Raw genomic sequence first — 27,542 nt, 5'->3', positions numbered from 1 at the left:
CTGATGAAAATTCAGAATTGATGAGAGAGAAAACACCTAGAATTAATGAGTAAAAAGTATCAGAGTTAATGAAAATTCAGATTTGATGATTAATGATGATAATTAAATTTAGATTATCAGAAAGAAATCCTATTTAGAATTGATGAAAGTCCAGAATTAATTTGAGAAAAAAACACAATTTTATGAGATGGAAATTCAGAATTAATAACAGAAATCAATTCTGAATTTTCATCTATTCTGAGATTTATGAGAGAAAAAACCCCAAAATTAATGAAAGAAAAAATCCTAGAATTGATGGAAATTCAGAATCAAATCAGTTGAATCTCGGCTACCTCGTTTGCTACAAAAAACACATTTTGATATACGCCTATTTTTTTGTAAAGTACAATTTTTTCGTTTGCGTAAGTGCGCCGCCCTCAAACCGCGGGGGCCTCCTGCGATCGCACCTGTCGCAAACCCCCAAAACTGCATTAAGAGCCAACTTTAACGCGGCTTTTGCACCCCTTTCCCTCCGCCCCAAAAGCGGCTCTGATAATCGAACCGCAAATATATAATTTTTCTATTGCCCGAACTAGACTCGGGCGTCACTGTCAACGGATTAATAAAACTATAATATTATGGAAATATAATGAAATATCAATTTTTTTTTTTATCGTGTCACAAAATATACCGAAAAGACGTACAATCTTACTATTGCCCCCTTTTTTTTAAGAAACAGATTGGGATGTTACTTAATAATAGTTCATAATAACTGCATATAGGAATTTAAAAAAAAAAAACTATTTCCCTTTACATAAAATGCATTCACTGCTTTAACGCAGAACAATTGAAACGAAAAACAATCAACAATGCAATTGTTATCAAACAATCGCCGGTCTTAGAAAAAGAAACACGTGAACCTTTTTTTTTTACAACCTACAATATACCTTGAAATTTGAATCACTTGGCCACAAACTGAAAACGCGCAGTTCACACTCGGTACAATCGCGCAGTTAATTGTATTCAAATCAAGAGCGGGAATAAACAAATAAACAAAAACACGGAAGGTTATCAACAGCTGTCCCACTGCGGCGTTAACTAAACAAAAAAAAAAAAGACCTTGTCCTACTGTTGCCACTGGGAATTAAAGAAAAATACTCATGATTATTTTAATTAATTAATCAAATTAAAATCAATACAAGATCTAAATTTTAATTTTAAATGCATTTTTCATTGTGAGTTTGGTGTATTTTCTGATATTTCTCATTGTTTCACTTTTTTTCCCAAAAAGGTGTAAAGCTCACGGAGCCAGACACGACCCGTAAAATTCACGAATGTTTGTTTACACTTTGGTCGTCGGCGGCGTCTCGTTGTTGTTATTATTATGGTGTATGTAATAACGAGGATGATCACTGATTTCGTGAGCTAATGGCAAGGACAGTGATGTGCAAGCTCTTACAAAAGAGGGCGTATGATGTCCTGTCCAAGAAACACACTATTATATTCCTATTCGTCGGTCTGGTCATAGTGATAGTCGCCGTGCTTCAATTCGGTGAAGTATGTGTATTGTTTACTTTTGAATCATGTGTGTAAGGGCCCCCCCCCCCTTATACTTCAGCAGGGCTCTCTATGCTGAGATCTTTGTCTTGCGACCCCCCCCCCAAGGCACAGAGGTGCATTTACGGGAGACTGAGTGGGCTCCATGGCCACCCACAACAGCCCTGGGGCCCGGGACAATTACCATCATTTTTTTCCTCTTATGATGCTATAAATTCACTATAGAAGTACCCGTAAAAAGTCTGGCTTGCGCGCCTGTTCCAGGATGTTGGGGCCATGGCGGGCTCTAGCCCAGGGTAGCAAATGTGAGGGATCAATGCTTAAGAAAATTAGAGTAAATTGGAAAAATATCGACAAAACAACAAATCCACATCTACCTAGAGAGCGAGTGACAGTTCACTAAATTGCCAAAAGAGTGTGCAAGTGATCAAGAGAATGAGAGCGAGGTGCCAGGTCAGTCAATGATCAAAAGAGTTACCTAATGAAAGAATATGAGTGATCAAAACAACATGCGATTGACCTAGAGAGTGAGGAACTACGTGAGGCCAAAGGAATGACCAAGTTTAATGGAAAAATGTAACAAAACCATACATCCACATCTGCTTAGAAAGGGGAAGGGAATGACAGTGCAGTGAGCAACCAAAAGAGTGAACAAGCATCTGAGTCACACCAAGAGTGTGCAATCATATGAGTGAGCAATGTGGAAGCATGTGAGTGACCAAAAGAGTGATCTAGAGAGCGAGGTGCTAGGTCAGTGAGTAACCCAGAGAGTAACCTAGAGAGCTAGGAACTACATCGGGGAGCATTGTGCTGTCTTAACATTAACACATGGGCTCACCCAGGGACCTCATGAAAATAAGGTTTGATTGAAAATTTTGAGAGTAAGCATGCAAATTGGCAGGCAGATATTTATAGCCAGTAGATGGGGCTTCAGAAACAAAAAGAGTTTAAAGATTGTGTAAGCGTGGGAGTGACAAAAACAGTGTGCAAGCATGTGAGCTACCAAAAGAGGCCTAAAGAGAGCAAGTGTGAGCCATTGAATGACCAGGGCTGGACAAATCCTATTCGTCAGTTTGCCATGGCTGCTAAAAAAATCGGTGTTGGTGCCAAAAATTTTCTATGTGATTGCTAAGTCAGAGTCTAAGAATGACAGTTTTCTGATCTCACAGTCAATGTTTCGTCTAACATGGAAAAGAGATCAAAAAGTCGAAATACAATATTTAGGACTGTTTTCCTTGGGCAAAAACTATGCTTGACTCCTAAGAAATTTTCTGGCAGCTAAATTTTTTTCCAATTTGTGTCCAGCCCTGGCCTAAAGAACGAGAAACCGCATCATTGAGTGACCTAGAGAGTGTGAAAGCATGTGTGTATGAACAAAAGAGTGACTTAGAGACAGAGAATATATACATGAAGGATGGGCATAGAGGCTAAGAAGGCCACAGTGACAAATTGAGAAATGAGTGGTCAAGAGAATTAGACTAGATGAATAAAAGGCAGGACTGTAACTAGAAAGGGGTATAGGGCAATGGCCCTGGTCAGCAAAATTTAGGGGCAGCAGTTTTATGTGGAAACAGTTCCTGGTAAAAAGTGGCAAAATTTGTATAAACTATGGGCAGCAAAACCATAATTCTGCCTCTGTCCAGGCCAGATTTTTCATGGGGTCTTTTCACAGTGCAAAAAAATTGTTTATAGTGTCTAAAAAGTACTTCTAGCTAAATAAGAGGAGGGCCAGAAAAATCACTTTGTCTGAGACCTATGATGCTGTTACAAGACATGCATATCTAAGGATAAGCAAGATGCCTGTGCATTTGTTACAGGGTACAGGAGTCTTCTAAGCATTTAGAAAGTCCTCCAATTTCTATGGCTAATGCACAGGAATTAGACTTTGTAGCTGGGGTATTGCATGAAGGTCTCGACTCAAAGACATGATTTAATGTAAAACGCTAACACAGCCATAGAGCGTTTCTGAATGATATCAAAACAGTCTCACTGTTACAAGCTCTTATGAATCTCAAAGATGAATTTGAAAAAAAAAAAATGGTTAGGATGCAGTGTTTGGTCTTGTATTATTAATGCAAACAGATAATACATTTTTGTTTGTTCATTCATTTTTTTTTTTTTTTTTCAGGCTCTTCTGGAGTGGAGTACAGAAAGATATGGTGCCATGTTTTATCCTTTCAGTGACAACATTGCTGGAAAGAGCTTCCATAAAATGTGAGGCGTCACCATGTGACAGATATAAATACAGACATTTTTCCTAATTAAGCTCATATACGTTTTTATATTTTAAGAGGGCAATAAGGATACCTGTAGAGAAAGATGTCTTCTCCACTTGTTAATACAAGATATACAGGAAACTGGTTGTTGTGTGGAGATGATGACCAGGAAAAAAAAATCACATTTGCCTCTCCTACGACTCAAAACACTGCTTTCTCACAGTCCAGGCAAGTGCGCTACGACTACGCTGCAGGAGCAATAAGAAAGTTCTTGGAGTGTATATGCTGGACAGTATCATACCATGGATGGTGACAAGCAATCAGCTAAGGCAAGGCTTGACAAATGCCAGGTCCCCATGGCGACTAAAAATTTGCTGTGCTGCCTAATTTTTTTTATGCATGATTACGGAATTGAAGTCTGAAGACAGCACAAAATTATTGGAAATTGTGTCAGCGTGTCTGCTAACATAAAAATAGGTCCTTGAGTCCCGGGCAAGTCAAAGAATACACTCTTTTTGACCAATTTTGTCAAGGAAAAAACTTTTGATGCCTAATTTTGCTAGTTCCAATTTGTCAAGTTCTGGCTAAACAGTTATTAGCTGATTGCTTGTCATCGTCAATTACATGGTATCAGTCAGCATATAGGCCTACATTCCAAGAAAGGAATTTCTCATTGAATTAGTGATAGCGAAAACTAGTGATAACGCACTTTCACCGACTGCGAAAAGGCTGTTGTTTGAGTCCCTGTGGAAGCACCATAATAACAAGTTTCCTGCATATCTTGTGATGAAGATATTTTCCAGATATGGGTTAGTCCATCTTTTCAAGATTTATTTAATTTAAAAGTACTCGTATCAACAGTGACGTCAGAGCAGGAGTGCTTTGGGTGCTCGAGCATCAAAAGATTTTTATGTAATGACTCTGTGTAACCCCAAAAAATTCCCCACATGTCTAAACTGATTCAGATGTGCCTGCACAGGACGGGGAAGGGGGGGGGACAGTTCCCTGTGGTGACAATATTGAGGGGGAATGGTAAATTGTAAAATTGTCAACTTTTCCAGTGGGAGAGGGGTAACAAAATTACCCCTTTCCAAAGGAATGCTCCTGAATTCTAGTGACTGCCATGCCCCTTTATACAACTCATTAGGCAGTTTGATAAAGGGGCAGGGTAATACAACGATTACCCCTAGAAGTTTGTCTGTGAAGTTTTGCACCATCTTGTAGCATCTTGAAGTTTTGCACTATCATTATAGCGAGGTTTCACAGCAAGTATAAACTATATGGCAGATATTTTCATATAGCCAGAACTCCATTGACCAACTTCTCAGGGCCATAACTAGATGCTTGGTCAGCTGAGAAAAACACACACTCTGGCTATATGAAAATATCTGCCATATAGTTTATGCTTGCTGTGAAACCTCGCCATAATGATAGTTAATATAATGATAAATCCCTTTACAAATATATTTTTTCAAGTCTTGTTTGGAATTTTCTATGCTCTAATATTAAACTGCTGCCTCTCGATATAACGATGATCCTTCTGTAATTTTTTCTTGGTCCATAGAGTAATGCTATACCATTTCAATCTTTTTTATGTTAAAAATTGTGTGATTTCAATCTAGTTTTTTATATACAGTCAACACTCGTTGTAATGACTATGTGCTGTAGCCACCATTCTGTTACAACGATAAGTTCCAAATGTTTTCATATAAAGACTTGCCTATATGTTCCATTTTCATACACATTATCCAATTCCAACAGAAGGATAGAGGTCGTTATAACAAGCATAGACTGTATTTCATTATATCAGTATAAGTTGTGCTCACCCTGTAAAATAATTGAAATAATTAATAAAGAAATAACTGAATCTTCATCAGGTTGTGCCAACACGTGCCAATTGATATCGTATACACTTGGGTTAATGGTTCCGATCCTAAACATATAGAAGGATTAGCCAGAGCCAAGGAAGAATATGGATTCACTCAAAGATATACAAAGTATTTATAAACGGTCGTAAGAATCAGAACTTTAAATCGAGAACATGCTCATGTGCTTTGTATTTCATGTTTTTATTATTTTTTTATCTTTTTTTCACAGTAGTTGCTCATTGGGTCTATGTATGGAATCTCATTTGGTGCTTGTGAGACCTAGTCTACCAAAAACAATCACGTTGAGCGATTTAGAAGAAGCTGAACCTCTATTCGAGAAAGTGACAGATAATTTCGCAGTCAGCTCATCTTCTAGTCATGTTAATGCTACTGTCCTTGTTTTTTCAAGCATCGATAATGGTATGATTTACTCTACTTTATTCTTTCTAAAAAATATTCCAACTTATATAAACTTCTATGTTTTTTATAAACTTTTTTTTTTTTTTGCCAAAAAAAATATAAGTACAATAGTGTAATTTTGTCTTATGAGCATAATTCTTTTTTAATGTGCTTGTAATCAGAAATACTTATACAGTGATATCTTGACTAACGAATATACATCTATGAATTTTTCGGCTAACAAAGATTTTTTGGGGATTTTTCTGCCTCGGCTAATCAATGTGGATTTGGCTGACGAACATTTTTTAGGATGGATGCACATGCTAACAAAAAACAGTTAAATTTTACCAATTGTCATCAGAATTACTGTTACTAGAGCCCCAATCAATTATTGTTTGCCTCGGAACCTTTTTCCCAGATGTCAGGACCATTTCTCTTCCTGAAAGTTTTTGAATCATTTCATGTAAAATGAAAGAATTGGCAAATATAACGTGCATTGAATAAAGAAGGAGCCTATGTTTTCAGAGCATGCTTTCTTTCAGTGCAAGACTCTCAACATCAAACTGAACAGTCTCAACATTCTAGGAACTTATCTTTTCCATTTGCATGTATCAGACATAGAAATGAGCTGACCACATCACAAATGGAAGGGGACACCTACAAACTCAACAGGGTTGTGTCAACACCATCTTTTGTAGGATAAAGCTGGTGTTTGTTGCTTACATTGGCTTAAAGCAAAAATATCTTCGGTGTCTCTCATCCTCCTGTAGATTCTTCTATTCCAATTTTGTAGCCATTCATTTTTGCCTTCCATCAGTTTTTATCTTTTTTATAGCATTCCTTAGTGTTTTGAGCCTTTAAATTTTTGGTAGAACCTAAAATAAATCAAACAATTTTCTATGTAAAGCCATGGGAAATCATGAAAATTTTGGCTACCGAGCGTGATTCTGGAGCAAATCATCTTCATTAGCCAAGGTATCACTAAATATTAAATCAAACTTTCCCGTAGGAAATATTTCCCAATGGAAACTTAAATCATTAATTCCAAAACTATCTCCTTCATGCGAGCCACATTCCCTTTCAAATTCTTAGTTCACATTGATTTACTCATATTTTGAATTTCTATATCTTCACTCATTTCATATTAACTTTTGAATGTTCACAATGATAAGAAAAAACCGTGGGGCTTACTCTTAATATTTCTTTTTTTTTTTTCACTCATCAACACAGTACTAAGTACCAAAAGTTGTTTAGAGGGATCGTGAGTTCGATACCCGATCAGGTTCTTTGTCAGAAAACTTTTCTGACACAGAGGCTCAACAGAAACGGCAACATGACCGCAGAAAAAATTGCTACCGCAGGGAGTCCCCTATCAAGGGGTTAGCACACCAACCTCTCGATGAGTATTAAAAAACAAGCCTACCATTCAGAATCGTCAATAAATTGTAGGTCCCAGTCTAATTAGCCCTCGTGCGCAGAAAATTACAGTGGTGTGGCAAAAATGATCAAATAATTTTATTATGCTTAAATACTAGATTTATCACATTTTCCATTTCATGTGCGTTAATTACAAATACAAAGGCCACAACAGACGAAATACTCAGTGAGTTGTCTGAAAAAAGATGCCCATAAAAAATATGGATGTCAAATACATATCTAAACTGTATCAAAAATACAGCAACCCAATAAGAGTAAAAAAAACCAATAATTATAAAAATATATATAAATATTACATACAAAAAAAATACTTGAAAAAATCACATACATTCAATGTATATTTCAATTTTGTCTTTCATTTAAATAATAAAAAAAAAACCAGAAAACATATAAGGCAAATGCACAAAACCTCCTCTGCACTAGTGCCCGTCTCAAAGTCTTTAGCTACTCGTATTGCAAGGAATATCTCGTTCATCAAGTCAAAATCTGTTTAAAATTTTGGCTCATTGTGCGAAACCTTGCTGGTTAATCATGTCAAAATTTTGTGCTCATAAACCAAGTTATTATAATCCGAAGTTTGACTGTATTATTGTGTACAATATAACAAAAAATAAGTAATTAATAAATACCAACATGGTATAATCTTAATCAGTAAGGGCCAGGTTCTTAGGACCCATAACAGAAATGAGCAAAGGTTAGGTAAAATTGGCATCATTGGTAGTATTAAATACCTCCCCACCCCCACTATTTATGTATTTTAAAATATTGCATTAATCATGCATTCTTGGAAAAAATATTCTTAGTTATATAAAAAAATTATGAATGTTTTTAATCATGATTTTCCTTTTAATAATAATTATGAATTTCTATAAAATTTTCAGCGAAACAGTTTGCCTACAAAACCAATCTAGAAGTCGAAGGGAAAAATTACTCTGTATTTCCAGGTTTTGTTACAGACAATTGGTTTTCTCAAGATACCGTGGCATTAAAGAACACATTTATCATATTGAATACTGCGACAAATTGCACAGAACAGAATTTGATCGATAGTTTTCCTCCTTTAATGCAAAAGAGTATCAAAAAAGTAAATGTATCTAGTATATCTAATTTGCACATAATCAATAGTGGTTTCAATAGAATCTTTTTTTTTTTATACTTTTATAATAAATCTCTCTTCCTATTTGGTTTTCATTTCAGGTATACTTGCATAAGGATATGAATGCTGCAATTGTGACTGTCACAAGTGAGGATGTCTTATTCAATTCTTATTCCAAAGCTAACAAGACAGCTAAAAATAATCTTTCAATATCAAATGCAAATCTTGTAGTTGATTTTTCTTCAGTAAGTAAAAAATGTTGCAAAAGTCAAATTTTTGGTTTCTTTCCATTCATTCAGCAGTCAGTGAACAAACATTTTTAGTACACACATTATAAACGAAATTTCTTCATAATTAAGTTACCATCATTATCATTTTTTTAAATTTATCTGATAGCTGTACTTATTTTTAGGGTAACAGTTTAAATCATACGTTATGGGTCATGATAACTTGTATATCATTTGTGACTTTGGTTACTTGATTGTTTTAGTGAATATACTCATTTTACCCAGTTTTTTGAGAAAGCATATTTTCAATCGTGAATTTGTTATTTTAGGGTAACTTGGGTGTTGATGAAATGTTCTGTTTTTGTAGAAATGTAGACACCCTTAATATTTTCCGTGTACATTTTTCACTACCTGCAAAACTAAAATGTTTTTAGAAATTTTCACTGGTATAAGCATTGTCTTTTTTAATTCAAGGTCTCATTCATTAAGAACTATGAAAACAGATGAAAATCTTTGCTGGTTATAGCTAATTTGTTTTTCAACCCAACTTCTAGTTCATTAATGCACCATTAAATTATACAAGTCGAGAGGTCACAGCTCTATTACTACATTTAGTATGGCCTTACCTTAAAATATTGCTGCACCCTTTTACGAATCTCATGACACACACCATTTTGGAATTATTGATCTAAAGCAGTGGTTCTTAACCAAGAGGTACCCGTTTTTGGGTGTGGGAGATAGAGAAAGCAATTTATCATGTGATGGGGTTGATTATTCCTGAAAGTTGAAGCTTTGTGAAAAAATGAATTTTTTAATTCAAAAATATGAGTTATACCTGCATTTTTCCACCTCATTTTTCAGCTTTTATTCGTAGAACCATGTTGCATGAAATTTGAACGTTCCCATTTTTAAGGAGTTCAGAAGACAGGCTTGTAATTAAGTAATTTTCAGATGCTTTGGCAAAGTTTTTTTTTCGTTTTTTTTCTGTTGCTGTAGATAAGTTTCTTTTTGTGACTTAATTCTACGAATCTATGTGGTAATTTAATAAAAAAAAATTATCTTATTCAAATATGAGCCAGCACAGATATTTAAATGGAATTTCAAAACTATGATTTAGTTTAATTTCGATGTACTCAGTTGGAATCATTTCCAAAGCAGGGAAGTCAGCTTTTTAAACACTTCTACCATCTACCACTTCCTTTGTGACATGAAGTTTTCACCACTTTTGCTTATGAAAACAAAAACTACAAACCGCTTAAATGTAAAAGTTAATATGCAGGTATTCTTTTCAAATAAATTACCTCAATTTCAAAATTTTATTCATTACAGGGACAAATTGGTCACTAAAAGTCGACATGTACTGTAATTTTAATTTGTTGCGTTGATACCTGTGCGCATTTTTCTTCAGAAATTAATTTGTAATTGAGAGGGTTAATATTTCGAGTTTGAAATTTTTTAAATAATTAATTAGTTGATAGTTAATTTAATTAATTACAACAAAAAATTTTATCGAATAGATAACACAATATTCAAGGAAGTGTGCGATGGTAAATCAAATTAGACTGAGGGTGCAGGATATAAAAAAGGTTAAGAACCACTGATCTAAAGTGATTATTCAAGAACTTTTCTGAAAATCTAATCATTTTTGAAACATTGGGTTTTATTCCTTATTGTATCAGTCATCATCTACTTATTTTCTTTTTCTTGCCCCAGGACCATGAGGATGTGTCGGCTAGCAGATTTACTGATAATGAAGTGAGTTTGTTTCAGTTCTGTCATTTTCTCTTCTTTTTTTATAATCATATTGCTGCTGCTTAAAGTTGATGACGTGCTTCTAAAGAGATTAAAAAAACAACATTAGACACATAAATTATACTGTCTATAATTAGTTTTCTTGTTCTGAGCTATCTACACCTGTAACTAACTATTCATCAGAATGCATTTGAAACTTGAGAATGTCTTCATGAGTATATGGAAAAGAAATATTGAGACAGAAAGAAAAAATTTCCCACAAAATCAATTTTCAATTAATAGGTGTTTTTTTTCTGCAGATACTAGCACACATGCTAGTTTTCCAAAATATAGTACCAATCCCTTCAAGCATCATTGTAAGGTATCTAAACACCTTCAGTAGAATTTTGTCCGGTGTAGAAATACTTCTTTATGAAATTAACACTATACGAAATGATGAATTTTATTTTCTTGTGTTATATTCTTTACTTATTAACCATTCACAGTTTAAAACTTGCCAAATAAGTTATTACTAAATGTTTGAGTTTTTATTTTTTAATAAAAACTTGTAATCATTCTAGGAACTGAGATATTCCTTGAGATCTGTTGAAAAACATGCACCCTGGGTCCAACATATTTACATAGTCACTAATGGTCAGATACCTTCTTGGTTAAATCTGGACAACCCCAGAATTACCATCATCACGCATGAAGTAAGTTTTCTGTTTCTAAGGGCTTTCTTTCTAATTGAATAGTCAATTTATTCAGTGTTCATTCACATCAAATTTTTTCATTATGGTTCTTCAGGATATTTTCCCAAACAGAAGTCACCTGCCGACTTTTAGTTCTCCTGCTATCGAATGTCATCTGCATCGAATTCCAAATTTGTCTAAGAAGTTCTTGTATCTCAATGATGATGTTATGTTTGGCAAAGATGTCTGGCCAGAAGACTTTTACACCCATACTAAAGGACAAAAAGTATGTTTTATGATTGTTATGCAAAATGAAATATTATAAATTAAATTTCATTTTCGTACTTAGAAGAAAGTAGAATTTTTGTGCACACCGCTAATGTAATATCATAAATTGTTTCAACCCTTTTGCATGCAGGCTTATGACAACAAATTTGGATGATCTGTATTTTCACTACCGGAGATAAATCTGGAAAAACTTGTTAGAAAACTGGTTAAAACTAGAAATAGACAGGAAGGAATTGGTACAATACTCTTTCACCCTCACCCTCTTTTTCTCACCTTCTCCTATGTATTGCTTTCTCTCTCTCTCTCTTGCATCTATATAATAGAATATCTCTCTTGTATATATATAGGAGAAGGGTACATTTTTTTATGTGGAGGGAAAAAATCACTAAACAGGAGTATAGAAAGAACAGGGTAGAGGGGAAAAAAAGCTTCCGATCATAGGATTACAATGAAGCTCTGTGATGATGAAAAAAAGATGTAAAAAACAGAAAGCTGAAATGAATTCTTTCCATTTGCATTAGAACAAGATATTTTATCCCTGAGGATTAAGGGATCAGTATATTTTTTTATATCTGGTTTCAATATAAGCTTGAGTCATTTACATTTAACAAATTATGGCGATGATAATCAAGTTCATGCTTGTTTTAGGTTTATCTCTCATGGCCTGTACCAAATTGTGCAGAGGGGTGTCCATCCTCGTGGATTCGTGATGGGTATTGTGACAAGCCTTGTAACAATTCCATGTGTCAATGGGATGGAGGAGATTGTACTGTAGATAATCCCCTGCTACCACATCAAGGTGCATTTGCCGCTGGGTCTAGTAATAGAAATCCTCTTCTTCCGCCAGCACAAAGTAAGAAAATTATTATTTTCCCCGTCACAAGAATTTTCTATTCATATATTTATATATATGTATATATATATTTATAAAGATGACTCCGAAGGTGAAGAGAAAAATGACAAACATCAATAAATTTTGTATTATAATATGTTGCACATTTGTTTTGATTTTAAATTTTGACTATCTGTTACTGATAAATGACATAATAATTTTTAATATAGTTATGGGTATAGTTTTATAGCTAACAGTGAGAAGAATTTTGGAGAATAAAGCGAACACATCATAAGAGTTACTCTAACTTTTCTTTCAGTGGGATAAAATTCATGTGGTTTAGTAATTAGTTCCAACACTATTTTAGAGCCTCAATTCTTTCTTGTTTTGTACTTTTTCAAGTGTTAAACTTTGTTTTACAAAAAAAACTCTATATAGTGGAGATTTGAAGATGATGAAAACTAATTCATTTTGACAAATTGATGAAAAAGGCACCCTAGTACCAGTTTATGATGCTTGTAATACATTACAAATTAGTATGGATATTCAAGCATCTATAGCCACACCAACACAGCTGTTTAGGGGAACCTTTTACAGAAATAAGAGCACAAAAAAAGTTGCATGAAAGAACATCATGCCGATTGCATTTTCATGGCATTACATGTTGGATAAATGCAACCAACTATGGATGATTTTTTCTCAACCCATTATACATTAAATCAAATTTCTGGATATTATGTAAAGGTGAACTTGGCTGGAAAAGTGATGGATGAAAAAATCATCCATGTCCACTGCCGCAACCTTGAGGGCAATCACTGAATTTTAAAGAGACTGCGAAGTCTCTACTCAACAAGTCGTGCTACTGTGCGTGTTGCAGGGGGAAGAAAGATTGTAACTCTGTGGTATAATAGTCAGTGCCCTTTTTAGTTTACAGGAGGTCCTGGGTTCGATTCCTTTTGGAGAGAGACTTTTCTTTCCCACGTTCACCTCAACATAATATCCAGACAGTGTTTTGATTTTTTATGTAACCATCTATGTTTGCTAAAGAAGCAGCACACTCCCATTCTAGCCATAGATCCATGATCATTTTTACACCAATGTCATTTTGTGCACGTGAGTGCTGATTAGACTGGAACCTACAATTTATTGCTGATTCAGAATGGTAGTGTTCCGCATTTTGTTTTTTCACACTCACCGAGAGGTTAGTGTGCTAACCCCTCAGAGTGTGGGACTGTCGATTTTCACATTGAAAATTGACAGCTAATTTCGGTCACCCTGTAAGAAAAACCACTTGTTTGCTAAAATTGTTTTGCGGTATCTCAATAAGTCTTACATTTTTCAAGCTTCCACACACAACTCCATTCTCTCTCTCTCTAGGTTCCTGTCATGAAGAATGTGTTAATACATGGCTTGCTGATAGATATTGCGACAAGGTAATATTCTGAGTGTTATTATGTGACATCATTCCTTGCTTGTTGTATGTGTGTGTGTGTTTGTTTTTTTTTTGAGTGAAAAAAAATTGTTGAAATCATAATGATTCAAATATAACATTGTAAAGTGTCAGAAAATTTTAGTTTTGAATGTTGAATTCTGACCTGATCTTTATTTTTTTTCCTGGCGTGTTCGATGTGGCCATTTTCATAGGCATGTAATGTTTTTGAATGTGGATTTGATGTTGGTGACTGTGGCATTGGGAATTATCATCAAATGCTTCAACTGCATTTCACTAAAAACAAAGTTGACTACCAGTTATCTGAAGGTATTATCATAAGATAGTTTCTGAAATCACTGTGTTTAACGTTTTTTTATACCAAACTTGATGAAACAAAATATGCTTAAAGAAATCGTGAGATTACGCAAGTGTATAAGAAGTGAAAAAAAAATTAGATTAACATGTTTATCGCCATATATCCATAGATCTTTATATAGTGTTTCTAGCTTCATTATGAACTTATTTATTGGAAATACAGAAAAGAAACAACCCTCACAACACTGCTGTTTATGCATTAAACAACATTAGCAAAGTTAGGAAGTATACAAAATCTAGATTGTTTCTGAGGTCATTTACGCAAGTAAATTTTTTTCAAATAAAATTAGTTTTAATAAACAAATGTTTTAATATGGTCTTCAATGTAAATTTTTATATTTATTATGATAATATGAGAAATAATATCAAATATTCAAAGACATGTTTCTGTTTCATTCACTCTTTGGCTTATGTTAATTCTACAACAACTAAGTAAAATTATTCAACATGATTTCTTTGCCTTATTTGATTGAATAATACTTCACAGGTGAGAGAATCGGTTTCTTCAACCTCTCAGAACTAGCAGCTGAAAATTTCACTGTGAAAGATGCATTTTATGATGATGTCCCAGTTGTTAGGACTATGGCTGTATCTACAAAGCATGATGTTCTCACATTCGTCCTTCACCCTAATCATAATACCACCAGAATAAAAATTGTATTGCGAACTTTAGGTTGGATGCAGATTCCTGATGTAAGAAGGTGCAACATTTTTCCATGTAGTAACAATTTCTTATTCTCATTTAAATTATTATTCTTGTGTGTATAGTATATCATAAGTATATCATAACTAAGTGCAGTGATTAGAGAGCTAGCCTCTTACTGTGCAGGTCTGAGTTTGAATTCCAGTTTAGGCATGAATGTCTACTGATACTAACAAATTTGCTGGGGACTAGGTGAAGATCATGTTTTTATAAGTAATATATATATTTGGCCATTGTGCTGTCATGCAGGCATCATGCTGGACTCTCATCATGAGGATCCAGGTTCCAAACCTGTTGATGGTACTGGGGTAATCAGATAAAGTTGGTTTTCTATTGTTTTCCAACTTTAAGGCACGAATGTGAACCATTCTTCCATTTCAAAAGTCTCTTCCCCAGAGCAGGCAGACTTTCAACACAATACTTACATAACATGAAAATTCCAGCATTCACCAACTTTACTTCAAAATATTAGAGACAGATCACAGTGCCAGAAAGAATCAAAACTAGCGAAACTCTGACAACCTAAATATTTTTGAGCTGCCACACATATACATACACAACACATTCTGACATGTACCGATTCTTTAAAAATTCTGTACAGGAATATGAATTATGCATATATGGTTAAGAAGTAGTAGTAACATATATCTTATGGAAATATAATGGGAAAATGTATTTTTTTTCCTCAAATTATGCCTCTTTTTTTTCCCCCCCTCTAATGCTAATTTTGTTTTCCCAAAACGAGATATATATATATATATATATATGCGTTAAACTATGGCATGCCTTTCCTGCAGTAAAGAATGAAAAACTTCATGTGTTTTAGGAATGAAAATTATCTAAAATGATTTTTTTAAATCATTTCAATCATGTTGAAATAATAAACTTTTGTTCTATAAATTTTGAAAAAAAAGAAAGAATTTGAAGCTCTATTGATAAAGTTGTTTTGCGAGATATACAGAAAACTGGATGTTGTGTGAAGATATTTATTTTTTGAGATGCTCATTTTTTATGGAAGGAAAAAACTCATCTCACTGTCCATTGCACGGTCTCGTTCAGCATATATTATGCTCCAATGAATGAAAATCTCTGTCTTCTCTGTAGCTTAGTGGTGAGAGCGCTTGTCCAGCAAGCGAGGGACCTGGGTTTGACTCCCGGGATAGGCAGAGATGAGTTTTTCCTTCCTTAAAAAATCAACATCTCGAAAAATAAATATCTTCACAACATCCAGTTTTCTGTATATCTTGCGTTAACAAGTGGAGATTGACATCTTGTCATATATAAGTTGTTTCATTTGTGTACCTGAATTCTCTGCAATTAGTGTATTTGTGAAGTATACAAGCTTTCAATACCTTCGTTTGAAGAAGAAATACTTCCATAGAAATAATTAGGCTGTATTTATTTTTTCCGACCTTTTCAAATCATTTTTTATAATAAATTCAATAATAGTTATCAAGACGATATTGTGAGAGTACTGTTCGTAATTCCATCATCGTACGTAAAGCTTGACTTAATTAATTGTGTGCTTCAGTTTCAAAAATTTAGTGCTGTCATTTTGGGTTTAGAATATACATAGCCACAAAGTAATAAGTATACCTAATTATCACAACACATTCATGTTGTGATAATTAGGACATATATAATTTTTTTTGGCATTTTATTTATTCATTTTTCTTGCTCTAGATTGTTTTTTATCTCACTGCATCTACTATATTAAAGCCTGTTCCTGTCACACCATCTGATCTAAATGTATCAACAGAAGTTTTATTTGATCCAATATTTTTTGAAGAATTTTCAGAAGAAGAAAAGTGAGAAAACATATTCTGTTTCGAAAAGTTTTCTTCCTTTTTATTTCATGTGCATGTCGAGGTAGATAAGAATTTATTTCAATTATGCTTCTTTTTTTAATTTCATAGGCATCCAAAAATATTGCCAGTTACAGGGGATTCAGAAGATGATTATGCTAGAGTTAACCTTTCAGCTTCAGTATTGCCTGAGGATATTATTGCAAAGGTTCTAGAGCTGCATAAAATGTTATTGGAAGGTAAACATTGTTATTTATCTGCATATATTATTTGTTTTTTTTTTACATTAACATTTTATGTCTTTCAGTTTACTATTAATTGCACAGACTGTAGTGGCTGACCAGTATAATCATATTTTCTTTCATTGTATGTGTGTGATTTTCTTACATTTTCATTTACTATTTATACTCGTGTATAAGCCTGTTCATTCTGTTCTCCAAATATGTGAGATGGATACCATTTGCAGGCAAAAAACTGGTGTACTTATAATGTTGTGTGGATTGATAACTTTTTCAGAAAAACACCTTTCACACATTGCCTTTTACAATCCATTTGCTCACCGTGGCACTGTCTGGGGAAAGGGGGCTTCTTGGTGCATGAGGGACCTTGGATGACTTTGCATAGTGATTACCACCAATTTTGTCCTACTTTTAGGAAGAGTCTCAGTACATTGTTCAACCAAGGGAATCTCTCTCTCGATACTGCAAAGTTGACACTGTTTTTGTGGTCCTGGTGGAGCCCATTTTACAGAGACAGAATTGGTGTACCCCTATTATAAGATGTTGAAGTATCAGTGAAATGTTGGTTGAATTGTTTTTTCTACTCAAAAACTGACCCGTAAAAAGCTTGCAGCCCAATATAAAAACAAATTTTTTTAGCATAAAAAGTCAGCTTATACATGAGCATATGCGATAGATGCTCTATTATGTAAAATTTGTGTAAAAGTGAACTACCTATCATTTGAAGATCGTTTATGAAGTTTTTGCTCATACTAAATAACCTCATTTTTCTTCTCAGGGGAAATAACAGAGAGGGGTTACTGGAGAAAGAAAGCATTGTTGATAAATGAATGTGTGAAATCTCGTCAAGCTTCCGGGAATGCAACACTTTCATTAGTCTATTTGGAAGAAAATGATTTGGGTTTTGAAAATGAGAGTTTTGCTCATTTGTTCAAGCAAACCATCAAAACACGATCACTTCTCCAATCAAAAGATGACCCAGAAACCAATCATCATTCAAATCTTGTATCTGCTATCCATGAGTTTGAATCTACTACATCCGCTGGGCTCAAAACCAAAAACCATGAGAGTAAAGGCTTACTAAGCTATCTTATTCTGAAGGCATCAAAGGTCAAGTCTGATAGAATATTCGTGAGTATTTGACGTTTTTTTTTTTTTTCCTTTTTCTGTATAGATCTCTGAACAACTATTTTTTATATTAGGAAAAGTTATGAAAAACTGAAAAATGGACACATAAATGTTTATAGGGGTGTGTGTGTGAATAAGATCTTGATCAGATGAAATCATCATTAATTCTATTTTGATATAAGTATCCCTTACTTTACACAATTTTGCTATAATGCTGTTTTGGAAAATCAATTTTAAAAAATAACAATCTGTGAAATTATGCCTGAAGTTTGATTTCGATTTTGAAAATGAGCTTGCAAGTTTAAGATACAACATGGCTGTATTGTGACAATATTTGAGTATTTGTTGAAACTAATTCAGAAGAAACGCTCAATTTCAACTGATCAGAAGTCACTAATGAACATCTTTTGTTAATTATTAAAATTAACAAATGATGTTCATTAGTGACTTAATTGAAGAAAATTATCCTTAAGAGACTAGAATCATCATATTCATAAGGATATTCAGAATTCCCTGGCTTGATACAGCAATTGTTATAGAATGACAAATAGTGATATGTGTCAACTGAATCTCAACCATTTCATTATAAAATTATCAACCTACCATACCAGACTCTTCATATAAATTTATTTCACTGCTAAGACTTGAATATACATTTATTTTTTTTATCCATCTGAAGAAACATCTCCCCAGTGTTATCCGAAAATATAATTTTGAAGGGTCATTTAAAATTGAATTTTGATGCATGAATCAAAAATCCAAATGCATATTGGCGAACACTGCTCCCCCCCCCCCAAATCCCTATCTTATCCATGTTAAATTCATCTCACTTTTTGTGATCTGGTGTCCAAAAACCAGAGTTTGTGGAGTTTCTGAAAGATCAATATGCAAACTAACCAAATATTTGTAAAGAACAGAAAATATCCTATAAGGTGACACCAATTTGATGAAATATCTGGATCCAGTTACAAGCTACACGCTTTGAAAGATTGGCAAAGTTCAAAATCGAATTGCCACCAAAATTTTTCATTGTCAATTCTGCAAACACCCTTCCAGCCACAATCGGCCAAATTTACCAAAAATTTGTCCATTTCACCAGCATTCAAAAGAACCTATAGTAAACCCATATTGCCGTTCTAGTTCATTTGTTCAAGTAATTTAGTAGGTTTTGACGGCAATTTGATTTTTCACTTCACCAATCTCTCAGTGCTTGAAGCTCCCCATTAAACACAGATATCCTGCAGGTAGAGATAATGTCACATTATAGGGATTTTTTTTTTGCAAAATCAAATTGTGACCAAAACCTGTATCCGCACCAATTCCGAATTTTCATTGAATATCTACTTCGACAAACGCTAATTTCAGTGATGTATTGCAAACAAAAGGCTAAATTTCTCTTGAACCAGAACATCAATGTTTTATTGCAGGCTCTTTCGAAAGCTGGTGCAATGGGCAAGTTTTTGATAAATTTGATAAATTGTAGCTACAAGAGTGTTTGCAGAGTTGGTGATTAAAAATTTTGGCAATAATTTGATTTTGAACTTTGCCAATTTTTCAGTGCTTTTAGCTCACCATTAAATCCAGATATTTCAATGAAAGTGATGTCACCATATAGGATTTTTTTCTGTTCTTTCCAAATATGTGATTAATTCGTGTGTAGGTCTTTTAGAAACGCCACAAACTTGGTTTTTCCAGACTTGTTGAATTTTTCCCCATAATTGATTATCCATCGTAACTCCAAAACGATTCACGATAGGGCAGTGTTGGTGTGGTATTTCATGTTCCACTTGGGCTCATCTATCACCCCTCTTTTGGTTGGCATAACAGGTCAGGTTCACCCTGTATAAGACATTTATCAAGTTTTTCATATGCATCAAAAAAGCTCTTCTAATTTCTGTGTGTAATGATGATTTAAAAAAATTCACATACATTTGATATAAATTATATGAATATAAGAGATTACAAATGAAGTTCTATCACATTTTTTGTTCTTATTCATTCTAATGCACTTTAAAAGAAAAAAAAACTTTCACCATACCAGTAGTAAATTGTTCTAGTTAAATATTCTTTTCAATCTGGTTGGATACACCAATTTTATTACAAAAAACCACTGTATATTGATCAGTTTTTATGCATTATTCTTAGACTTCCAGAAGTTCTGATTATGAAACTCCTGTAATGCAAACTAGACAACTCTTAGACACATTTGGAGATTCTCTGAGACATGCAAACAAACTCTATAACGAGGCATTTGGTTATGAGGCCAGGAAAGTACCTTCACACATTGCTCATTTTGTTGACAGGGATGTCATGACACGATTAAATGACAGGTGAATATATATTTGAGGCAGTATATTAAATTTTCCAGTGGTATATGCTTAAATTTAATTTTCTTAATTGCAGTAAAAATCAGACATACATTCAAAAATTATTTTTAAATTCATTGCTTCAGAAACTTTTGTATCTTTGATCTGCCATTTAATAAGAAAAATATAAAATCATGTCATTGATTACACAGTTTGCCTGTTATTAAATGGCTTCGGAAAGAATGCAAACCATCCCAAGATGGTCTCTCTGGGTGGTCAGCAATCATGTCTGTCTGTTATTAAAGGGCAAATGCATTATTATCTAGTGCCAGGTCTAAAACAATTTCATTAATTTTTTTTCTTCCAGATTTTATGATGCATTTGATGTAACCTCATCTCACAGAGTAAGGAGCTCGAATGACATGCAGTTTGCATTTTCCTATTATTATTATCTAATGAGTGAAGTTGAAACTGTTAGCGCTGAGAAAATCTTTGATGTTTTTGACATTGACAAGTCTGGGTATTACTTTTTTTAAATATAAAATATGAATTCTATCTCACATTATTATTGCAACTTATTGTGCATTTGTTTTTGATTCTATTGATAAGTACTGTATTTTCTTGTATATGAGTATAATCTGAAGGTGTGAATTCAACTACTTTTAGGAAAAAGCATTATCATATGATAAGCAGTGGGGTATACAAATACAATGGCCACAACAGCCAGTTTGCCCAACAAAATGACTGAAAATAACATGAAAAGGCCCATAAAATTATGCATGGCAAATTTATTTAAAAATTCAGCCACCCAAAACAAAAAAGCAGTTCTCATAAGAAAACTGAAAAATACTAGTAAAATATAATGTATTTTCTCGTAGGGAATTTTGATTATCTTTATCTAAGTAGCTTCTAGATTTATCCCAATATGATTATCATATTTCTTTCTGAACGTGTCAATAGTGGTAGAAATCATCACACCCAGGGATAAGTTATTCCATTTATTCACAACCTGTTGGAGAAAAATTCCCTGTAATACCATAACCTGGAGTTGTCCCTTACTAAACGATACTGGTGTCCCCTTGTCGAAGCACTCGATTGACAGTGTATTAATGACTCATGGTTCACTCTATCCATCCCTTTGAAAATTTAAAACACTTTATTCATATACCCTTGACGCTTGTGTTCTTCGCATGTAAACATGTTCAAAAAAATTAAGTCTCTCTTCATAGCTTAAGCCCTGTGTATCAACAAGGGCTGGCTCTCATAGCTCTTCTATGTGCCCCCTTGACCAAGTCTATGTCATTCTGTATGTATGGTCTCTAAAACCATATGAAATACTCCAGGTCAAGGCAAACTAAGGCTTAGAAAAGTGAAAGAATGGCTTTTGGAGAGCGCAAAGAGAATTTTTTAAGAATAAATGTTGACATTCTATTTGCTTTTTTGACCAACACAAAGAAAAAATGTTAGGAAAACCTAAACTGCTTGTCAATGAGAATTCCCAAATCAGTGATCCTAGTTGCATGTGGAATAATTTTACCATTCAACTCATAAGTGAACCATGGGTTGTTCGAATCAAAAGAGGTAATTATGCACTTGTCAATGTGGAAGTTCATGCTTCTTTCATTTGCTCAATTCAATTATGCAAATTTCATTCACAAATAATGAAATCTCTGAGAAATGGAGGTGGGGGCTGTTGGTGACATTTTTGTAGAAAACCCGTTGGCTTTTCTGTCTGCATCTTTTCTAAATATGTCCTATATTTGAAAATATTTGTTCCTATTTTAACTTCTAAAAAAACAACTGCAACGATGTAGTATATGATCTGCATTAACAAATTCAGATGCTCATTAAAATTCACTCTTGATAATCCAATTTTGTGGTACTCAGCCCCCTTTCAATAATCTAGCATTTATAGTCAGGTTTTGTCAAGCATAGAAGAGGAAAATATGTCTGCACTCAGAAGTTTGTTATTTGAATGGGGTTTTTTCAATTAACTTCCAGCAATCCGGTGATTTTGGTAATTCGGGATAACCTGGTCTAATATGTGATGGATTAGTGCGATTATAATGTATAATCTTCTGATTATATACAAAAAAATATAGTAACTATAAAAACTAGTTTATACTGTAGAATCATTTTAATGTATTGTAGACTATTCATAAGAGCATGGAGCCACTGAACCTCCGGTAAAAATTTTGTTTGTTCTGGAAGTTACAATCGTTGAAAATTTACCCTCATTTACAGTAATTTAGTTAGTTTAAGTCTCTCAAATCTAATTCAAACAAATGATATTTGTATCTTCTTTTTTCAAAATGATGTATTCAAAAAAATTATATTTTCTGTTAAGGTGTATTTCATATATTATTGTTTTTATTCGTTCATTTTTACATTATCTCATGCTTTTAACTTCTTCAGGACCTGGTCAGACAGGGAAATTCGGACACTGTTGACTCGCTTGAATGATCTTCCATTAGATTATTCCACTGTCAATGAATTTGAACAGAATATCATCAATTGTTCTAAGGCGTTTCAAGAAACAGACAAGCCTGTGACAACTCCTCATTATGAACGTTATTATAAGTCAGAACTGGTAAGTGTGAATAATCTTAAATATGTTTTGATATAATATTTAGTTCCACATTTACCCTCATATATATGGTAAAATTCTTGATAATTTAGCCATTACCAATGTTAATACTTTTTGAAGATGATTACTTCAAGCATCAAAAAAATTGAGGGTGAAAATTCAATTTTATTTTAATCTTATTGCAGCCTTTAGTTTCAAAACCATTGGTTATGTCTTGTGAACCAATCACCATATTACTGATTCAAAATTTTGGTAAGCAGAAACGTAATCCATTTGAAGTCGTGGGTGAAGAAGAAGTGGCTTTCAAGATGATACATAATAATCTATCCCACGTTTTGATGCAAATCGATGATATAAGAAAAAATCCAAAGTATGTTTGCATTCTTTCAGAATTTTCCCATAGATTCTGGTGTACATTGTTTTAGAAAATTGAATTTATTGCCTTATGTGATCATAATTTACTATCTGTTGTTTTCAGAAAATTTGTTTGCTTGAATGATAATATGAAGCATGGAACTCAAGGAGCGGAAATGGTATGGGGAAAAAAATACTTCATTCCCGCATTAGCTGGCATGCTGCTAACTCCAGCATTTTGAATGTTTAGTTCTGGTTTGTTCCCAGCATGCTGGAAAAATTGAGATTCAACAATATGCATTTAGCCCATTCAAAGAGTGTTTAAAAAGATAAAGAATTTTCCTTAGAATCTGTGACTCGAATTTTCCGGCATGCTGGTCTTCTTCATTATTTCCTTGCTCATGCATGTAATTGTCTCGTATCTCTTACTGTATGAAGGGGTATTAGTATATAATGGGGTTGTATTGTATATTGAGGGTATCTCAAAGATATTGAACAAAAGTTTAGGAGGGGAAGGAATTTGAATTACATAGAAACCCATCTAGAGAATGTCTCGGGTAAAGTGGTAGTAGAAGCACAAGGAAAGGAGCTGAAATGGCAGAACCAAGTAATTAGTGATAAAACATTTATTGGGCATAATCATTAAAAATTAAGTACTAGAGACCTTTGAAGATCGGACCCCCCCCCCCCCTCCCTTCCCATCTCAGAGAGAAATACTAGCGACCCATGAATGCCCCATAATCTCACAAATTTTGATGCACAGATACAAACAAACTGTGTCCAATTAATCTTTGGATGAGTTCGACCTAAGACAACTAAACCTGGCTATGATTTGTACTTGTATGATTCATCAATTCTTCATTTCATTATTTTTTTTGTCATTTGTTGGTCACACTAAATAGTTTTTTCACACTTTGGGGGAGGGGTAGGGTCACTTTCCGCTGTTTTGAACTTGAAAACTTGACCTATGGACTATGAAAATCACGGATAAATATGGATGTTTTCTGAAATTTTTGAGCGAGAGGTAGTGGAGTAAACTAGATCCAAATTTTTAAGTGAGGAAGAGGAAAGTTCTCAATAGGAATGCTTTCAGTAGCAAAGTTTTCCTAATTTTCGACAATTTCCCTGCAAATTCACAATGCCGTTGCTGTTCAAAATACCAAAAGCTCATTTCCGATTAACAAGTATCTTGTTTTTTTACCTTATTAAAAAAACCCTTAAAATAATAAACCCCATTATGAGACTATTCAGAAAATTTTCATTAAAGATATCAATTGCAGTCAATTTTTTTTCACTTTGAAGTTGGAGTGTGAAACTACATAGTGGTACATAAATGTTATTCAAAAATGGTGAGGGTAAGATCACATGAAACCTCGCTAACTGGTCATCCGCTTATGTTGACATGTTTATTTTTAGGGTGTAGAGGTGTCAAGGTTCCACTGTCTTATTCACCACTTATTATTCTTTTGAAATAAATACAGATACTGTACAGTTTTAGTTCTGTAACTGAAATTTTTCATAACTGGAAATGTTGTCAATTTCGAGAAACAATTCAAGGTACAAAAGTTTGTGACTGTATCTATGAAAATCTTTATTGGTGTGTTTTTTCCCTAACTCTATTCAATTATGTATATTATCTATAGCAATTCACAAAATGTATTCATAAATTGCAATCACGCTAAAATTTATAATCAAATCTTTTCAGATTAGAGTTGTTATACAAGATTTTTACGAGTCATTTTTCCCAACAAGATCACAATTTGAACTTCCTCCTGATTATCGCAATCGTTTCCTGTACATGGATGAGTTGAAGGAATGGAGAAAGATGCGTGATATCATTCGCTTCGCTACATATCTCTGTCTTGGGTTATTGATAGTTTTTTCTCTATCATCTTTTTGGAACTCAGAGGTAAGTTGTCATCATTACTTTTACGTATTTTATAATGAAGCTCAGAAAAAAGTTAAATATGATGCATTTTGGAGTAGTTAATTGACTATACTGAATAATAATTAAACAAAATGACAATTACTGCTATTTCCTGCTTATAATACACACTGCAACATATTGTCAATACAGAGACAATACATTGAAATACAGTCGGCCCTAGATATCCATGATTTTTGTATCTGCTGCCTCTATCCTGGGTAACACTGTTGCAGTGCTATTTCTCATATCGGAACAAAATATAAATCACACATGATAAACATGTTAACGCCCCCCCCCCCCCCCCCCACCCACCCACCCACCAAACGTTTTTCTTGTGCTTCTGTGCATGTTTCTAGAAGACTGTTATTTAAATGTTTCTGGAAGTGAAAGATTTCAAAGAAAAATTCAAAATAACAACAATGGTTAGCCTTATTAATGTGGTTCTCCATTGCTCCCGCATCAATGGATCTACAATCAGCTGCATCGAGAACAAAAGAACTTGGAATTTGATCAGCCGTTTTGTATCTACATCCAGAGCTGTAGCCAGAAATTTCTGTAACGGGGGGATAACTGATGTTTGGGGGAATTGGACAGAATAACTGAATTGGACAGAAGAATTGACTTGACCATGTTATTTTGTAAAAATCAGCTGTTTTCTAACTTTTCAGGGTGGGGGCTGTACCTCCAATTCCAACTAAAGAATATAAAAATTTAACCCTTTAAGCGGCAATGACCAGATATCTCTTCTCCATAAAAGCCTCTTATTTTAGCATTGACTAGTTGAGATATTTTGTAAAAATGATTTTTGAATAGAAAGTTTTTCCCTATACTCCTTAGTTTGCACCTGCTGAAAATTGGAAGAAAATCTACCGAATTAAAAAAGATATGGCATTTTGAAAGGCAGTTTAGTTATTTCTAATTGCTGCTTAAATGTTTAATTTTCCCTATTTTGCCTGGTCTTTTTAATAAAACCCACCTAGGCTGAAATATTTACAACCCTACCACTACTGTATTACCCTAGGTCCACATGTCTCTCTCTGTACGTGCAATAAAAAGGGTATGTGTGCAAGTTATTTATTACTCAACTTGCACACTATTACCATCATTATTATATCTGCAAATCCATGAACATTGATAAGAGGGAATAAGTCACATCTCCCAATATTTTGTATGGCCAATGGAAAAGCTTGGACTATGAAAACACTTTCCCTGTATTGGTTCAAACTATATTTTGTTCTTGAAGTCAGTGCTTTGTGACTCAACATTCTGCATTCAGCTGCTTGATTGGGTGTTATGTGAATATTTATGACTCGCTATATACATTACTAAATGGTCATTGTGTAAGCCATCACAGAAGATGCAAAAGCAGGAAATGTCTTAAAGTCTTAGATGATTTTAATCAATATCATTAGTGATTCTTACAGCTGTGGAAGCTGTCATCACAATGTGTTCCCCAGAGTAGATTCATTTCTACAAAGCCTTCTGTAAAGGTTATAAAAGACTTTTTGTCATGCTATCAAAGCAAGCAAATGGAGAACAGTTTAATTATGTGGACATATAATAAATTAACATTAATTCAGAAATTGACAGAGAAGGAGGGGTTGATCGAGCTGGTTGCTCCTAAAACTGAAGCAATACTTCATGAAGATGAATCGAAATTAAAAAATAAAGACAAGTTCATTATGAGCAACATAAAACAAGGGCTTCAATGTTTAAATAGCAATAGGATAGTTTCCATGACATAGACCCATCTATGGTGTGTTTTCCGCATAAAGAAAAATTGGTTTAGGAAGCCTCATTACCATACTCTAACAAATTTACTGAAATGAAGAAGAAACAGCTAATGACTAAAGAAATCATCTATTCTTTCAGATATGAACAAGATGTCTAAAAAACTAAAGTTTATGGTTTGTGTTACTCGTGAATTTTTTGTATTCAGTTTCCCCCCTCCTCTTCCCGGAACATAATCTCTAAGAATAGAAAGGGGTGAATGTAATTCAGTGTCATTGATAGTTTTTAAAATAATGTCTTCAAAATTACTGATTTGTTTGTTTTCTTTTCAACTCTAAGGTAAGGCCACAAATATCCAGGCGACACGGTACCTCTTCAAATAGAAGGAGATCATATCAAGTGTGAAAAATTTATTGAGAACTTTTAGTACCAATACGCATTTATATTTTAAAAGTGATATATTTATGATAATTGTTTTGTTATACCGAATCAAAGATAATAGATGTTTGTGTTGTCCAATAAACATTGTTGAAATTTGATCATTCATGTTTCATAATTTGCTGACAAAAAAATTGTCAAAATGATGGTTTTCAGAAAACAGCTTACATACTACTTACTCACTATATCATTGAC

General features: G+C 33.8%; 1 protein-coding gene across 2 annotated transcripts; it reads left to right on the top strand.

Annotated features, from left to right (window-relative positions):
* Nucleotides 1–1,309: 1,309 nt before the first annotated feature.
* Nucleotides 1,310–27,450, top strand: Gnptab (N-acetylglucosamine-1-phosphate transferase subunits alpha and beta). 2 transcript variants are annotated; one of them, XM_089249458.1, is made up of 23 exons: nucleotides 1,310–1,536; nucleotides 3,665–3,750; nucleotides 5,630–5,749; nucleotides 5,850–6,040; nucleotides 8,338–8,540; nucleotides 8,654–8,797; nucleotides 10,493–10,534; nucleotides 11,092–11,223; nucleotides 11,318–11,488; nucleotides 12,139–12,343; nucleotides 13,700–13,755; nucleotides 13,967–14,081; nucleotides 14,617–14,822; nucleotides 16,516–16,640; nucleotides 16,749–16,876; nucleotides 17,655–18,007; nucleotides 20,150–20,334; nucleotides 20,678–20,830; nucleotides 22,726–22,900; nucleotides 23,083–23,267; nucleotides 23,376–23,430; nucleotides 24,957–25,160; nucleotides 27,249–27,450. In XM_089249458.1, the coding sequence occupies exons 1-23, from the start codon at nucleotides 1,408–1,410 to the stop codon at nucleotides 27,312–27,314; spliced, it is 3,429 nt and encodes a 1,142-aa protein (XP_089105584.1). In that variant the 5' UTR covers nucleotides 1,310–1,407; the 3' UTR covers nucleotides 27,315–27,450. The 2 variants fall into 2 exon arrangements, with proteins under 2 accessions (XP_089105584.1, XP_089105585.1); XM_089249459.1 differs by having other exon boundaries at nucleotides 1,317–1,536; nucleotides 5,853–6,040.
* The last annotated feature ends 92 nt before the right edge of the window (nucleotides 27,451–27,542 follow it).

The sequence above is a fragment of the Pholcus phalangioides genome, unplaced genomic scaffold, assembly GCF_987345545.1.
Source record: "Pholcus phalangioides strain wild (caught in Gottingen) unplaced genomic scaffold, Ppha-v1.0 ptg000022l_1, whole genome shotgun sequence".
In the NCBI taxonomy this organism is placed as follows: Eukaryota; Metazoa; Arthropoda; class Arachnida; order Araneae; family Pholcidae; genus Pholcus; species Pholcus phalangioides.
The sequence above is the reverse complement of the archived record's forward strand: the minus strand, read 5'-3'. Positions and strand labels throughout refer to the sequence as shown.